At 36.6% G+C, this 16,981-nt stretch overlaps 1 protein-coding gene across 4 annotated transcripts in view; it reads right to left on the bottom strand.

Annotated features, from left to right (window-relative positions):
- LOC110469652 (sodium channel protein type 1 subunit alpha) overlaps positions 1-16,981 on the bottom strand; it is an 88,792-nt gene that overhangs the window by 58,051 nt on the left and 13,760 nt on the right. For all 4 annotated transcript variants that reach the window (XM_085584339.1, XM_077785025.2, XM_077785024.2 and 1 more), the window contains exon 2: positions 4,945-5,260. In XM_085584339.1, coding sequence (XP_085440465.1) covers positions 4,945-5,208 — 264 coding nt within the window. In that variant the 5' untranslated portion in view covers positions 5,209-5,260. The remainder of the gene's footprint in view (positions 1-4,944; positions 5,261-16,981) is intronic.

Raw genomic sequence — 16,981 nt, forward strand, 5'->3', positions numbered from 1 at the left:
AGAAACTGCATGTGAAGCTGAGGACAGCCTGAGCTAATGTTTCCAAATTACACATCCAGTTTGGGCTTACAGGAAACAGCCTGCAGATGACCTGACCTTACATGAAGCTTTCATGTCAACTCCTGAAGCAACCAACCAGATGAATGACTTTTTGGCACAATGTTTTAAAGCCTCACACCCCAAGGGGAAAGGTGAATTTCCTCTGCCAGATCTGTCCCCAGCCCCCAGGACTCACATTTCATATGCCTCCAACTCATGCTCTTTTGATAGTTATGAGGTAGTTGACAAAATGCATTAAAAATCACACTTCCTACTAACTCTATATCTAAGACTACTTCCCCTTCATTTAGTCAACCTACATTTTAAAAAACATCTTTGAACACAAGCATATTAAACATACATCTATTTTCTAACATGCCTTATGGAAAATAACAGCATGCTGGCACAGTTCCAGTTTCAGTTGGAAGCTGCTGCTATTTTAGCTGTTCTACTTTCTGCTGCCCTGCATAAGCAGAACCAACCAGACATAAATTCCCTACCTCAGTTTTAATTTTTCACTCAAAGCATCTTTGTGACTTGGGCTTTCAGAATGACTTTGTTGGTCCTCTAACTTCTAGCTTTAAATATGAATTAAAACTGTACCTTATTTCTGAAGGAAAATTTTCATTAAAAAGTACAGGTAAGAGCTGATATAGAACCTCTCTGCTATGTCTGCTATATCTCACTTCACTTTCAACCCAGTTGCAAGCCAATGTGTAGGCAGTGTGGATGAACATGAAGTATCGTACCCAAAGCTGTCAGCACAAAGTAGACATACACTAAGAAAAGCTAGTTAAATTCTAAACAAACTGTAACATGAATGCTCTTATATGAAGGATTATATATAAATTTCAGGCTTTATGTTTTATTCATTTTTATAAAGGCACAAAACCGACTCACACTCAAAGTATTTGAGTGCAAATACAAATTCAGAGCTCCCTGAAAGGAAGTCCCTGATTTGCTGTTTTTGCATCTATAACCAAAAAACAATCCATTTTCTGCCATATTTGAAATAAAACCAGAAACTCAATTCTTACCAGGGCAAAGGAGGAGAGGAGTGTTTTGAGATGTAGCTAAGAGAGAATAGTCAACACTGAATAAAGATAAGGTCTCTGAGAACCTCTTGAGATAAAGAGTTCCCAAAACCTTATTTTTTCTCTCCCTCCTCCTAGTTAGCTTTAAATGAAGTTTCTGGAAGGCTAGATTTAGTGCACTGTGTGCTACCCCACTGCATTTCCACCTTCTGAAAGACAGGAGCAGATACAACACTGAGCTGGGTCTCAGCTTCTCTGGAAAAGCTCCCACAGCAGCTAGAACAGGACACTCATGGCATCTGAGAAGTTTCCATTTCTTGGGTTTGTGGTTATCCTTTGAAACAATGTTTTCTATCAAGTCCTTAACTTTTTTGCTTTGCTAGGACTTTTCACTTAGAAATTATTTCACAACTATGAAAATATCAATAGTGCATTCACCTTTGCTAGTGTAATACATTGAAAAATATTTACAAAATATTTTTGGGTCTTTTGCAACACAAGACACATCTGGGAAACCCAGGAGTTAGTGACTTGATCAGATTAGAGACTGATATCTCCTTTTCCAGGAGAAAAGGAGGCATCTTTGCTGATAGACATAATTCAGAACATTCTGGCAAGAGGCAGGGCATGAAGTGGCAATAAACAATGTTACATCTCTATCACTGCACGAGGAAAGTGAAGTTTTACCCACTTAGTTCCACCTATTCTCTCCCTCCTCTTTAATGAAGCAGCCTAGGTTAAGAGGAAAAGAGCCAGCCCTGAAAGTACAAAACCAAGTGGACCAGATTTTGATTCCTGCCTGCAGGTCAGGATCTTAGGGGAATCCAGCTGCTCCATTCTCTACAGACAATGAAGTGAATTTCGCTGATCCTTTGTGATGGCAGCCGGAGCATGAGCAGGCAGGCGCTGTTATAGTGGGAACGCACACATTTACAGAAGCAGAACACAAAACATGAGTGAACTCTCCATTCACTTTTAATCAATTTTGGATTAAAAAAAAATAATAAAAAATATCATTGCAACCCTTTGGAATGCTAAATTTCACAGTTCTAAAGACCAGCATTATTGGCCATGACAGTCAGCAGCGTTTCAGTAAAATGAAATCCTAAGGATAAGAAAACATTCTATTCTTTTACAATAAAATACTTATGTTTCAAGGGTACAATTGGTGGCTTTCAGGCTATCTGTGATACAGTGTAAATCAAAAATACTATCAAGTGTGTAAACCTGTTGTAATGGGCTGTCCTATTGTCAAACAAGAGTTGTCAATACTTTTCCTTTCAACTTCAGATTAGTATTGGGTACAGATATATCTTCCTTCACGGTAGGTTTTGCATAGAAACACACTTACAAAACCATAAAAATATTATACCTATTTGGGTTTTCTTCTCTTAAAAGATTTTTTATGTTAACTTTTCATCTCAGGCCTACCTCAGGCACAAATTAGGGGTCTCAAACCAGCTCAAATTATGTATTTATTTCTTATTCGCTATTTAACTGCATCAAATCATGGCACGCACAAACCTTTTGCTGAAAAAAAGCAGTCCCAAGGATAGAACATAAAACACTCTAGATGACATTTAAACATTCACCACATGAAAAATACAGTGAGCTTGATCAATCTTGGTATAAACAATAGGAAAAAGAATAAAAAGCAAGAGAGATGCAATATTTGAAAGGCAAATTATGGATGACTTCATTCGTGTCCCAAGGTTGTAATAAAAAAATATTCCTCAAATTCCTATACATCTTTTCCAAATAAATACAGTGACCAGTGCTGTGAGCAACCATTTGTATTCCCTACTTTAAAGTTTGGAAGCCAAACTTTTGGGTAGTTTCTGTCAAGAAATCAGCTGTAGTTTATGCAAAGATCTTAACAGAGCTCTGAAAAAGCAGTGGCATTGGGTAATCCTCTACACTTGCCCTAATCCCTTCTTGCAAATAAACATTTTCCTTTATTCTGGTGTTTTTTATTAGATCTATGACATTTCAGATGGATGCTTCACCAGGGAGAAACAGAACATCCCTAATGATTGTGCAGCAGTGGTCACACTGTCACATTGGAGAAGGTGTGCTAATGGACTTCTTGGCTTAACAAGATGGAATTCAGAGAGGGGTAAAGAAATGTTAAACATTACAGAGATAAATACATTGAGCATTCCTATGTATCTTACTAGAGATGTTTACTCCTGCTACAAGCTTTTCTCAAATTATTTCTCCTTCTGAGATTTTCAGGAGCATCAACTGCTGCCAATAGTTTCAAAATATAAGTGAAACAAGACATAAATATTTCCAGAATTCACACACAGTTAGATAATAAAATTTAGAAATTAGATATTTTAAAGTAAAATTACAGGTGAAAAACTGAAATGGATGTTGATTTTCTGTTAGGAACATCCATTTTCTCTTACTGAAGAAAGAAAAAACAGAATTGAAGCATTTGAGAATTTTTTGCCTTGTCTTAGACTGACAGGGCTGTTTCTATTTCTGTCCTGCAGAAGATTAAAGCACGTGCAGAGAGACAAGATGTGGACTTCAGCAGAAAGAAGAGAATCCCAGAAGATTCTGTATGTGTTTGGACCATACATATTTTGTGAGTAAATAAAAAGATTCTTCCTTTCAAATAGTACAGAAACTTGACTGAATATGCTCAGCTGGTTTCTCCCATTTCTTGCAATTCTATCACCAGACCTGGCTGATTTAGTAAGTTTTTGGCCCTTCACATTTGTGAAGGGACTGAAAGGGTCTTCCATACCCAAGGGTTTGATAGGCATATCTATTTTAAATCATACCTATCATGTAGCTGTTTTCACTGCCAGAAACATAAGACAGACTGATTTGGCTATAAAAGTCCAGGATGAGCTGTGGGCAGGTAGGGATAAAATTATATGGAATAATGTATCATAAACAGACACAATTAGTACAGAATTCTACAAGCCCTGCTTTTATAGAAACACATCTTTTATCTTTGTAAAAGTAGAACTGTGATTTAAAGATAAATCTTCATATGCTGTGAATGGCAGATAAAGGCTCTTTCAGAGGCACCAGATAATAGAGATAAAAAAATTGTTCTTTCACACAGTATTTTCTCTCTTGTCAAAATAGGACTCATAAATCACATGAAATTTTGCAAGCTGAGACACTTAGAACACAGTAGTTTGTGAAAGTCAAAATAACTACTATCTTAATATTGACATTTTTACAATCATAGAATGCAGTAGTTAAAGTATCACCCAATCTAGCTACAGCTATCAAGCACGAACTTTTTCTGCTACTTATAGGCTGTGCAACAAGATCATTCTAAAAGCATTCCACACCTGCCCAAGGCCAGTTTCACTAAAACTTTAAAATCAGTTTTTATACTCTTTTTGTTACATTTACTGCTTATCTGTTTGTTTCCCTATTGATTCCACAAATTTCCTAAGCATTTGCTATCAAAGCAGATTTCTGTGAAGGAAATGTTCTGTGCATCAGTTCATGGAGTCAGTTTTAAATATGAATAATCTTAGAGAATTTTTGTGTATACAGTATTAATGTATGTTCATTTTTAAGAAGTTCAAAAAGTATATCTGTTATTATATATTCCCATTTGTATAAGTATTACATATTGCTTATAATCAAAGATCACACATTATGATTCATCTTTGATATAAATGTTCCTTTGGTATAAAGTAAATTACATCAAAGAAATAAATTTTGAGGTAAATTAAAAGAAAAGGGTGAAAAGCTAGTAACCATTAAGGCAAATAGGTTCTGGTTGAAAATTAACATACTGAAGTAACAAGCTCTATGATGCACACCAAGAAAATGAAATGAGCATAGTAACACACTGCAAACACTGGCATGTGAACAGGATTGATATCAGACTCACTTTTTTATTGATGTAATATGGATCCATGTCTTCCAAGGGCTCAGACACCATTCCTGGAGGTATGTCACCATATATAAAGGGGAGTGTTTTTCCTGCCTCCAAGTCACTGTTTGGTTTTGGCCCATTTTCATCATCGTCTTTGCGATCTTGTTTAGGGTTCTTGGCTTTTTCTGCAGCAATGCGTTGTTCAATAGCTGCAAGAGACTCTCTAGTGAAGTATTGGAAGCTGTCTGGTCCTGGTGGTACAAGCACTGACTGCTCCATCTTTTCATCCTGCACATTTTAATTACCATTTATTCTTCTGCATAGGAAAATACTAAAAGAAAGCAGAAAATAAAATTCAAATAAACATGTTGAAATCACCAGGTAAGAAAGATGCAGTAGTTATTTTCAAGTGCAATTGTTTTTGCAATGCTGAATTGTTAAAATGCACAATTTGAAAATTATGTAAACAAAGTAAGCAGTTTAGTTGGTGATTTGGCATTTGTAAGAAGCACTTGTGTTATTCTTACACTAGTTATTGAAACTGTAAAAATTTCTCAGCTTCAGGACTACAATAGTCTTTACTCAAAATAAGGAAAAGTTAAGAACAATCAAATACATTCTTTCCTCCTAAGTCTAGTTATATTATGATCACGCTGCTCTGGAATCAATCAGGATTACCTTGGTAACTATAAATAGAACAGTTGAACAGAGCTAACACAGAAAATTTCACTGAGATCAGCAAAAGTATCAGAAAACAAGCACTGTAAAAACAGAACTTCCATTTTTAAAAAAGTCAATTTGTATGTTATGAAGTATTAAAGTAATGATTCCAAATATATTTTTGTATGGGAAATTATTTTATATAAAAAGAGCAATTGCTGGGTATTATTTCAGTTTAGCTGTTACTGTGTCTGGTTCTTTATAAAATAACTGTAACTAGAAAATTCTGGAAATATTCTAGTATACATATTTATTTATGCATAGCAATTGCAAATATAAACCTGTTGGGAAGAAAAAAAAGAAGGAAAAATGAAGTCCTGTTAAGACTACAGCTTTGGCATCTTCTATGCTGCTGAATAAATTTCTGCTGACACCAGACATACAGATGAAATGCATATTTGGGCTCACAATGGTGCATATATCCCTCATGCCTGAATGTAAAGAGGTAAATGCAGTCTCCACCCACTGCAGAGATCCTTAGGAAATGATCAGTCAGCCTATCAAGAGACCCAAGGGCCAAGGCAGGTCAGTAGTCACTGAAATAAGCCAGAGATATGGAAAGAAAGACAAATAAGAATACAGTAGCAGGTAGGGGGCTGGCGGGAAACACATGAAAATCAATTAAAAGGTGACAAAAAACTCAAGGAATTGAAGAAAGTTGCTGGAAATTAGGAAGGAAATAGAGATTAAAAGTGGCTCAAGAGGAGATTGCAAATGACTGAAGAATTAAGGGAGAACAGGAAGAATGGAAAAAGATTTTAAAAGTAGGAACTTTGGAGGATTAGCAAAATAAAAATTACACGAAAACAAAAATAAATAAAACACAGGTGTAAGAACAGATTACTGGCAAAGGAGCAGAAAGGCAAGCAAATACTAATAGGGCTAGCTTTCTACTGAGTAAATGTCAATATGGAGAATAAGAAATTAGATGACAAATAAAGGGAGAAGAAATAATAAAGCTGGGAATAAAGAAAAAGGCCACAAGATTATATTAAGTAATAAATCTCAAATTCTCTTGATCAATAGTGCAGGGTGAGCACAGCATCTTAATCACATTTTTGTAGCGAGTACTAGAATGTAGCATATAAAACAAGAAAGAGGGGTGAGAGTATTTATGATCTCCACAAACCCAAATGTCTTGATTTAAAAAAAATGTTAAACCCCCCCCATATTACACACAGGTTTATAAGATCATCACCCACAATTTGAGGAATGACTTTCAAACAATCAAGGTGCGAGTTTCTCACTGTAAAAAAAATTAAAGTGAGCTGATCACACCCCAAACACTAAGTATTCACCCATGTAGACACTCATGCCAAAACCAGTTCTGTACAGCTTTGCTTCTTTTCAAGGGAAAAGAATTATACTGTTCTGTCTCCCTTGGTGGGAGCGGGGAGCATATAAGAAAATGTACCTCAGCTAAAAGGGATTTCACATCTTGACTTTCTCCACATAGCGAGTATCCTCTAGACAGTCCTCAGCTACCTATGTCATGGTTCTGTCTACTTCTGTGAATTGCCACTTCAGTCACTTAACTATAAATTAAGATACAAACTCACTATTTGTACACTCTGACACTGTTTCTTAATGTTCAACCACACCTTGTGGGTACTGGGAAAGAAGGAGAAAAAACTATCAGCCACATCACTGAATTTTCTGATCTCAAACTGATCCCCATGAGCGGCACCACAATTTGGAAGACAGATCTTGCACTAAGTGTTTTCCAAATGTTATGGGGGACACAGCTGCAGGTGGATACCACTTGCTCTGTGGGCTTCAGGTAGATGCAGAGACTCAAAAGAGACAATCAAGCCCTCTTTGTTCAACTTATTTGGCAAAAGAAGGGACTAAGACTTCTCTCTTCTCTTCTCTTCTCTTCTCTTCTCTTCTCTTCTCTTCTCTTCTCTTCTCTTCTCTTCTCTTCTCTTCTCTTCTCTTCTCTTCTCTTCTCTTCTCTTCCTAGAATATTCTCTAGTCTGTCAAATGTACATGGAGCTAGCTAGCTACACCTTAAGATGTAACTAAATCTAAGTAGGCTGTACTTAACATCTTTCAGGAGGCTTTATGAAGATTACCTACTTTTTATCCTCTGCTTAACAGATTAGAGGATGATATTCCAGATACGTTTTCCCCTTCTTCATACATTTCAATGATTATAAGTCTTCAGAATTGCAAATAGAAATCTTCTATAAATTTAAAAGTCAATACTAAATACATACAGAATTTACTAAAGCTTAAATCCAGATTCACTTTCATTGCTCATATCGCAGTGCTTAACTACTAGGTTTGTCTTTCCTTTATGATAGTCAATTGATTTATACTCACTTATATGTTATGAGGATGGATAAAAATTGATACCAGACAAATTAATCTACTGCAATCCTTCTGGTTTCCAGCAAGTGAGTTATTAAATATTAATTGAATAACTACAGATTGCTCACATGATCCAAACAAGCTTCTTTTTTCTTTTTTTTTTTTTTGTCTTTAGCATAGCACTAGTCATTCAACATAGGAAAGTCTATAAGAATACCCAAAATATTAATTTCTTACTAAGTTGTTTCCTACTCTCCTATATGGAATGAGTTATTTTTCCTTCTACATTTCCATGTCTGAGTGACCTTCTTATGAGCAGTGCAAAACATTTCAGATTTTGGAAAATAAGATACTCAGAACATTTGAGAATAGAATCATTGTTTCTTCTGATATTCCTCAGGCAAAATAGATTCACATATACTTTGTAGTATACATAGTTGTAAGCCAGGTAACTGCAGAGCACACTCAGCACACTCAGCGTGCAGGGATGGGACCATCTGCAGACCACAAGCAGAGTAAATCAGGAGCTGTTCAGCTGCATGTGTGTAACTGCACAAAGCACAGCTGATCTTCCTATGTGTACCAAATCTGGGGCAGCCAGAACTACCCTGGATTAGCTAGGCACACACACACCAGCACACACAGTGTGCACACACAGTCACAGCCCTCCTGGACATGAGCTACTCTACACATCGAGTCATCTTAGATCTAAGCATTCTTGGAGAATAACTAAGCTATCAAACACCCACAGAGCATCTATGTATTTTTATAGTCTTCAAATTTCATCTGAATAATTTTTCTAGGCAAAGTAAAGGGACATATTGGAAGTAGATACAAAGATGGTGCCTTGTCAAGCAATGATTTCAAATCTGTTACACACTGCTTCTTGAAAAAGTAAATTAAACAATACATAACTAGAAATAGAGACAAGCTTGAACAAGATTATTTCCTAGTCTGAGATCATCTAGTACTTTCAGCTTGCATATCCTTCATACCTTTATAACAAGAGTTTCTGGAGTGTTTGGTCAGGAGAACCTTAGTGTACATGTAGAACTACAGTGATGCAAATACTTTAACTTCAGCAAGTGAATTTCTTTATATTTATCCATACCCTCAAATCCAAAACTGAAACGTGCTTTGATGTTTCATATTCTGGTATAAGAGCCGCTAATTAAAATTTAACTGCTGCAAAATAAAGATACAGTAATGAATCTACATGTAAAGTCACAAAGCCCAGATCTCTGTTATAATTTGCATCATTTATTGGCACAGTTTCTCATTACTTTTGATTTATCAATGAGTCATTAGGATTCTTGTCTTCAGCATACTGAATAAATACTATTTACCTTCCTCAAAGTGTGGATCTGTGGGAAGAGAGGAAAAAAGTTGTGGGAAGCCACTCAGTTTGTATGGGCAGTGTCAGAACTAAGCCTGTGTCTGTCCTGTCTGTCTCAGTTATAGGGTTACTGCAAAGGTAGGTAGGACATCCAAAGCAACACACTTGGCAGAAGGGCGGGAATCAGGTTGGAATATTGGAACTATACAACTTTTTATGATTCCCTGTAGCTCACATATAAAATTAAATTTAATTCTCATGGACAGCTTTATAAGGGAAACTTGCATATTACCAGACTGATAATAGGATTCTCCCATATCTTTTTTTACCATCTTCTTGATGCTCCCTCTCAGCATGGATAATGCAGATCTGGCACAAGGGCTTGCTTGCATTACATTACTTAGACTTGGATAACTGCATTTATTTAATGCATATTAATTTTAAATAAAGGGTAGGTGCAGTAATACTGCAGACATCAGAATAGGGTACATAGATATGCACTGAGCTATATAAATAAATTATCTGAAATATTGGAAGCAATCCAACAGTACATACCAACCAGTTTAAGTGGAAGTTATGCTTTGGAGCTGGATATTTCCATTACTTAACCTGACACAGAAAGGGTTGCTGAAGGGGAGTGATGGGGGGAGAGGATGACTATTTAATTTGCCACAGAGTTGCATGGGGGTAGTTCTGTGATTCAGGAAGGTAATTCAGTGCTCAGTCAGTGCAGCCAGAAAGCAGAACAGACAGGGATAGGAAATGCAGCTCATGTCTCTGATACCCACACTGTTGTACCACTGCTTAGCTTACTGTGCAGGAACGAAATCAAGATAAATGGGATAGAAAGAAGGTGTGTAAGAAAACATGGAATTGGCATCTTAAAGGTAAGCTTTGATTTGGGAAGGTGATCATGGCTTCTGATCCCTGCTCCTAGAACCATTTCTCTATTATGCCTAGTAAATTCACTTGAGAAAAGTCAGTTGAAAATCACCAGAGGTACATTAGCTGTGAAGAAAAAATGTAGCACTAACTATGGGAAAACAGGGTTTAGTTATAGTGTTCACTCACAACAAATTTCTTTAACTCAGGAAGAAAATACAAGCATAAGTTTTGAAAAATAAAGCAAAGTAAAATAAGCCAGCCTTCCCCAACAAGATAACTAGCCAGCAAAACCCTCATGCTGGTGTAATCAGGATGCTCCCTGTGAGCTGTTTGCTGCTACCTTTTCTCCCACTAACAGCTAGATTTTCAGTCCTGTTCTTGTGTCTTGTTCAGAGGAAATTAGAAAATCATATGATGTAGACACAGTGTATTATCCATCTCTATTAGTTACATATATGTATACATTTTTGAAATTGCTATTCCCAGCATATTTTTAAATTCAACTAATGTATCTCTAAACCAAAATATAGGTACTAGGCTTGGCTTTAGATTAAAAAGAAATAGCTTGCTTCGGCTTACTGCTTTGTTAGTCTAATTCCAAGTCTAACTAACTGCAAACAAATCTTTTCCACTTTAGACAGCTGAAAAAACCAAAAATAATTATGCAGCTTCATAGAAAGAAAGAAATAAAATATTTTAATGGGACAAGTCATAATGCAACTGCATTAGTACTCCATTTAAGCAGATGCATTTAATAGCTTAGAACTACTGGGCTGCTACCAAGCTGAATGGATTCTCTGCTTACTTTGTTCCTGCAGCATATCTTGTGCAGCAAATGACTGCAGTACAGAGCAGCAATCTTTCTGCTTTCCTTCATTTGATCAGAGCACTGACCCCTTTTACTGACAATCTACATTACTAACTCAAGTTTAATTTTCTTAAACATCTGTTTATATTTACTTTAGCAAACATAACAGCATCTTTCTTCAGTTAAAAAAACAAGCAAAGCCATGTAGGCTATGCAGTGTACATTACATAATGCTACTGATTCATTTGATATCAAGCTAAAATTGAATTTAAGACAAGATTTAAGTTCTGGTCTTGGCATATTACAAGATACCATCTGTTATTCAAAAATGGAAAAAGGTTCATTAGAAATATCTGAAATATTTATATATACTTATAAAGAGCATAAATGATAACAAATTTTGAAACATCCACTCATTCATATTCTGAGCCACTGTCTGGTAATTTTCTGAAGATCAGATAATCTGCTAAAAACAAGCAACATTTACTGTATCAAATACAGTATTAAGCTATGTGGTTAAACATGGAATTGTAGTGCACATTCAGTAATTATTTCTCAAATACAGGTACAGAAATATAAAAAAAGGAAAAAGGTTTGAGATCTGTATTTTTTGCAAATATCACTTGGTGCCCACCAAATGGACACAAACTACATTAATGAAGATAATGAAGCAATAAAGTACTTAATAAAATTTTCTATCTTGTATTCCACCTTGAATTCAAACTGATAGATTACAAAGTCTGTATAACGTGAATCTGTTCATGTGGCTCCACCTCTAAGATGAGAACTCTAGTAGAAGAATCAACATGGTAAACTGAAGACCACAGCAAACAATGTCAACAAATAAGACCTCTTTCAGTCTCAACTTTTCTGATTATAAAATACCAGATTTCCCATTTTGTAGGATTTGTGATAAGTGATTGAAATAATTTCAGCTATTCTCATTCAAAACCAACACTTCTGTTTTTATCATTAATTGAAAATACTCTTGCATTTGTGATTGAAACTGTGTATTGCTGTTCTAAATTGTTGGTTTTAATGTTGTATTAGAGATTAAAGTGTTTTGAAATGTTTTTTCTAATTAATAATTTTTAGTTTATAAGAGTGAGTTGCAATGCCTTCTGGTATTTTGGCATTGGGTGTCCAGGGCAATATCTGAAATAGTTTAAGGATAAATTATGAATTATTAATAGTTCCCCATAACTTGTTACTCCACTAATAGCAGACCAGGGTGAAAGGTAGTTCCAGCCCTACCAGACGAGAGAAAGCTTTAGCCACTCAACCTCCCAGAGTTAGGTATCGATTTACAATACACCCAGCTGAGAAAAATTAAGGAGAAACATTCCTCAGCATGTCATGTTTCTTGTCTGATCAATGCCTCTGAAGACAGGGCACCATTTCCTACCACACCAAGAGCTGAACCGTGTTTCTGCACATACTGTATGTACAGTCTAGAAACATTTGTATAAATAAGCTTACAGTGAGAAACACAAGTAGGAAACTTCCTTTTTTGAAAATCATTTCTCAGTGCACTTGAGCACAACAATGGAAGATACATAAAGATATGAATATCCAGTTATGAAGAACTAGACTTTAGTATGTTAACAGTGAACATTGTCAGAGAAGAGATCAATGTAATTTGTGGGGTCATGGCTCTAATGAATCAAAGGACATTTCAGTCTGAGGGAAACATGCACAGTCAAAAGCTTAAAAATATTTGTGTTTCATTCCTTGTGAGTCAAGGACAAATCGGGGACTTAATATCATAGGAGGAAATTACATCAAACAGATTTTAACTTGACTTTGAGGAAAGAGCCTATGAAAAGTATAAATACAGAATAATTTTCAGTACTTAGCAAAGGAGCTGGTTTGTTACATCCATTTATGTTTCCCATATTTATTACTCTTAAAATTTCTTGTTTTCTCTATATTTAAAATTTCATCAGGAAGTATGAAAATGTCATGAAAATTTTTGGTCTCCTTTCCTCTCTTACTTTTCTTGCTCAGACTTTTTTCCCTCCATGAAATCTTTTTGTCTTTCTGGCAAACCCATGGGGGAAGTGAGCTTAACATGGTCCCTAAGCAGATCCTACAGAGCGAGATGCAAGCTCCCTCCTCCATGTCTGAGCCCTCCCAGGCAGCCAGGCTTGCTGGAAGCTGAGTGGTTTGGGAGTGTTTTGGGCGTGATGGCATCAGGGCTGGATTTGCAGGTAATGTGGTTGTGAAGTTAGGCTTGCTGTGGCTCAGTGATGAGGGACTTGGGGGAATTACATGCTGACCACAGAAGCTTGAAGCAAGCCAGCAAGTGGGAAGAACTTTGTGCATGTATCTAAAATATTCCAAATCCCACTAAGGTCAAGATAAAAATTGTTACCACTGTAAAAGACAGTTAAAGCCAAGTAAGAGTGCAAAGCAAAAGGCAATTTTTCAGTGAAAACACCATGACGTGATTCGTAACAGGTGGCCAAAGTGTAAGACTGTGATTAGACACCTTAAAAAGACTATTCCCTTAGTGACTGTGTCCCTTAAGAAGAAAGGACCTCAGTGAAAAAGTGCAATATATTATATAATAAAATCTTAAGATGTTTGTTTTGAAACATGAGCACATAGATTTATCAGCTGCAATATGAAATGTTAATATTCTGTTTTACAACTGATTTTGCTCAGGCTACATCTATACTATATTTGACAGAGTGCAGCCAAAACTGTATTGTGTCATAAGCAGCTCTTGAGGCAACATGAACCTGCCTGTACTGCCTTTTACAGGCAGTTCTTCTGGACTTGGGAGACAGTATGCTTTCAAACCTCCAAATCTGCAGATGTCTGAGCTTTTCTAGCAAAGCCCCTCTTGGGTTACTTTTGATTTTGTGCCCTGAACAGCAGACAGGCATGTTTACTGTGCAGGTAAATGGATTTACACACCTGTGAAGTTTACCTTTTCAGAATATGATCAAAGTTGTCCAAACCACATGAACCTTGCTGAAGGTGGGAAAAATGGATAGCTGCAGCTATTTTAGTCTCCTAACATCTTTCAGAGTCATCCTATTTATCCTATATATAGTTCAACTGACCCAAGTTTTAGTTAATTCAGTCTTCCCTCTGCTGCCATGGCTGGTGAAAATGTCTTCAGTTTCTAGATGGAGTGATTCACCCCAAGCTATGAGTGCTTAGCACAGCAGCTCAGCACAGGAAAGGCAACCAAGCCTAAGGGCTGCTGAGGTTAGTGGAGCTGTGCTAGTAGCAGTCATAATGAATCTGATTCTTATATGTGTCAAATGTCCTTGTCTAAGCTTTGGAGCCAAACTACAAATCACACTATACTTCTCCTGCTGCCATACATACCAAAGGTCTGTTTTCCATCATTCTTACAAAAAACCAGAAAAGTTTCCTTGCCCTTATCAAAAAATGCTGACCTTATTCAGAATTATTTTCTAGCTAGTTTCTCGGGCTCCATCATTCTGCATAAATTTTCAGAAAGCAAATGACTGCCTCTCAGAGCCCCTTAGCAGCCTTTTGGCATTATCTCAAATTTCATTTCTTAGACATTAACTCCATTGTTTAAATTCTCAATTTATATCAACACTGTAATTTTGAAGATTTCCAGTCATATGTAGGAGATACAAATATCTGTAAAGATCCCTCATTTCACTTATGCTCCTTTTAAACTCTTCTTTTTCATGATACTTTCCAAAGCTTTTCAGCTACCAAAACTACTTCATCACCTTAAAGATCTTCTTTCCCTCTGTGACATCTGAGCATTCTTCCTTATACTTAGTTTGGGAGACAGTATACTTTCAGATCTCATTCAAATGTCATGGCTGGAGCAGCAATTCCCTCCCTCTCAGTGTCTGAATAGGACATTCAGGCTGAGATCCTACATTCCATGTCTGAACTCCTGCCTACTGCAGACATCCAAAAGTTCCCGTATGTCATTCCAAGGCAGCCCATAACGCTGGCCACAAATCAAAATAGAATAATTTGCAGGTAAGAACCTGGATGTTAAGAAGTGTTAAAATTCAAGAGTGCATACTTCAGATGAGCAATATGAAGGAATGGGCTCAGAATTGAGTCTGGCACAACCAGAGAGCAGGAGGTTTTTAGTAACAAAGTTCTTGAAACTTCCAGAAGTAAAATACACCCTACAACACTGCAATATGGAATTTTAACAGGGATAACACATGAATGTCTCAGAAAATCTGAAATCTGTCTTGTTGTAATCCTTCAAAGCAGTTAATAAATACTGCTTCAGTAAAGCTACTTGAATTAAAAGCATAACACAGAGAAGCACAGACCTGCAGATCTCTAAAGAGAAACAGCTTACTTTGTGGACTTCACTTCAGAATGCTGCTAATCACAGTGGCACTGCCCCCAGCCATTATTTAGCCATCTTCACAATCTCTTCTCACATGAAAGAGAGAAAATGGCTCATATTTCCTATCTGAAACTTATCTGAACAGACAGCTAAAGGCACAAGCCATGCTTTTCCAAAGTGCTAAGTAATCAAGAATTCACATAGCAGTCAATACAAAATTCTTGTCACTCTGCATGGAGGCATTGTATTTTTTGCCTAAGCACTAAAATACAGACTTAAATATATAAGCTTAGATGTTTCATATGAAATTTCAGCCCTAATATCATAGTCAATCTTACTTTAATCACAAGAGGAAAAAAACCTCTTCCCTAAACTGACCAGTTTCCTGCATTTCAGAATTCTGCAAAGCATACAACCCTGAGAAATAATTGCCATTGCTAAGACCTGCAGAGAAATATAATGTGCAAGGCAATAAAAGGAAAAGGGAGAAGAAATTTTGAGTAAAACACTATTAGAGAGTTAAATAGAGCTTACTGTCCTAAAGACAGATTGCTTTGAAACAAATAAATAGCTTTTTAAAATAAAATTAGGTGGTTACTACTGCCCTGCATTTAAAAAAAAAAAATTAATTTGGATTTCCTCAGCCTCTTTTTTTTTTCTCTTCCCCCAAAACTCATTGTTACTGTCTAGGAATTAGGCATGTAGACAAAAGAGCAGGTATTGTACCAGCTACTTTTCTTTCTCTTGCTAGCAAATCTCGTATTTTATCACTCTCTACTCTTGGGCAGTAAGCATTTTTGTTTCTCCCAGCAGAACCATTAAATATTATTTAGTGCTGGTTCAGTAGTAGTCTGAACTTAGACATCACAGATGTACAGAAACCTGCTTGAGGGGAAAGCAGAGGGCAGGTGTGGGGTCGATGCCCACAGGTGCCAGGCTGGCAGGCAGGCTGTGCAGCAGCTGTGCAGCAGCTGGGCAGCCCAGCAAGCACAGGAACCCACAGCAAAGCAGCAGCTGCACTGCCAGGGAGAGCAGAGCTCAGCAGGCTGCAGCACAGGCTTCCCATGAACTGAACAGATCCTCAGCATTAGCACTACCTACAGCATTTACCAGTTTTTAAAAAACTCCCCCCAGAATGTGTGTGCCCTGCCAAGCTGCTGGGCAGGGGCTGCGTGGGAAACACAGTGCTGGCACCACTGCTACCAGACTTAGAAGAGAAGAGCTTCAAAAGTTATTTCTAAATAAAAACTTTAAAATATTGTCTGAATAAAAGTAGTCTTCAGCTTGATTTCTATTTCAAAGGTCCTGATAGTAATTAAGACTTTTTTCCTTGTCTCCTTGCATATCTATATCAGTAAAGCTGAAAACTTCTGTCTACTCTATGTCCCACCTACGAAATACAACAATTCAGAGCTGGTGCAGAAGGAACAATCCTCATACCTCACAATGCAACACTATACCTATATTAGCATTTCCAAATGTTCTAATATAGCTTTCTATTAAAATAAATAGGTTTATAATTTTATATATTTAATATAGACTTCACATATTTTATATATTATATATACTGAGAGTATGTATATATTAATTTTTTGACCTTGATGCATAGCTGTTCTTTATTAGAAATAAGGACACGTTGGTGACAATCTCCACCCAGCACTCTTAACATGTGGTTTTG

This window comes from Lonchura striata, chromosome 7 (assembly GCF_050655825.1).
Source record: "Lonchura striata isolate lonStrDom1 chromosome 7, ASM5065582v1, whole genome shotgun sequence".
NCBI lineage: Eukaryota > Metazoa > Chordata > Aves > Passeriformes > Estrildidae > Lonchura > Lonchura striata.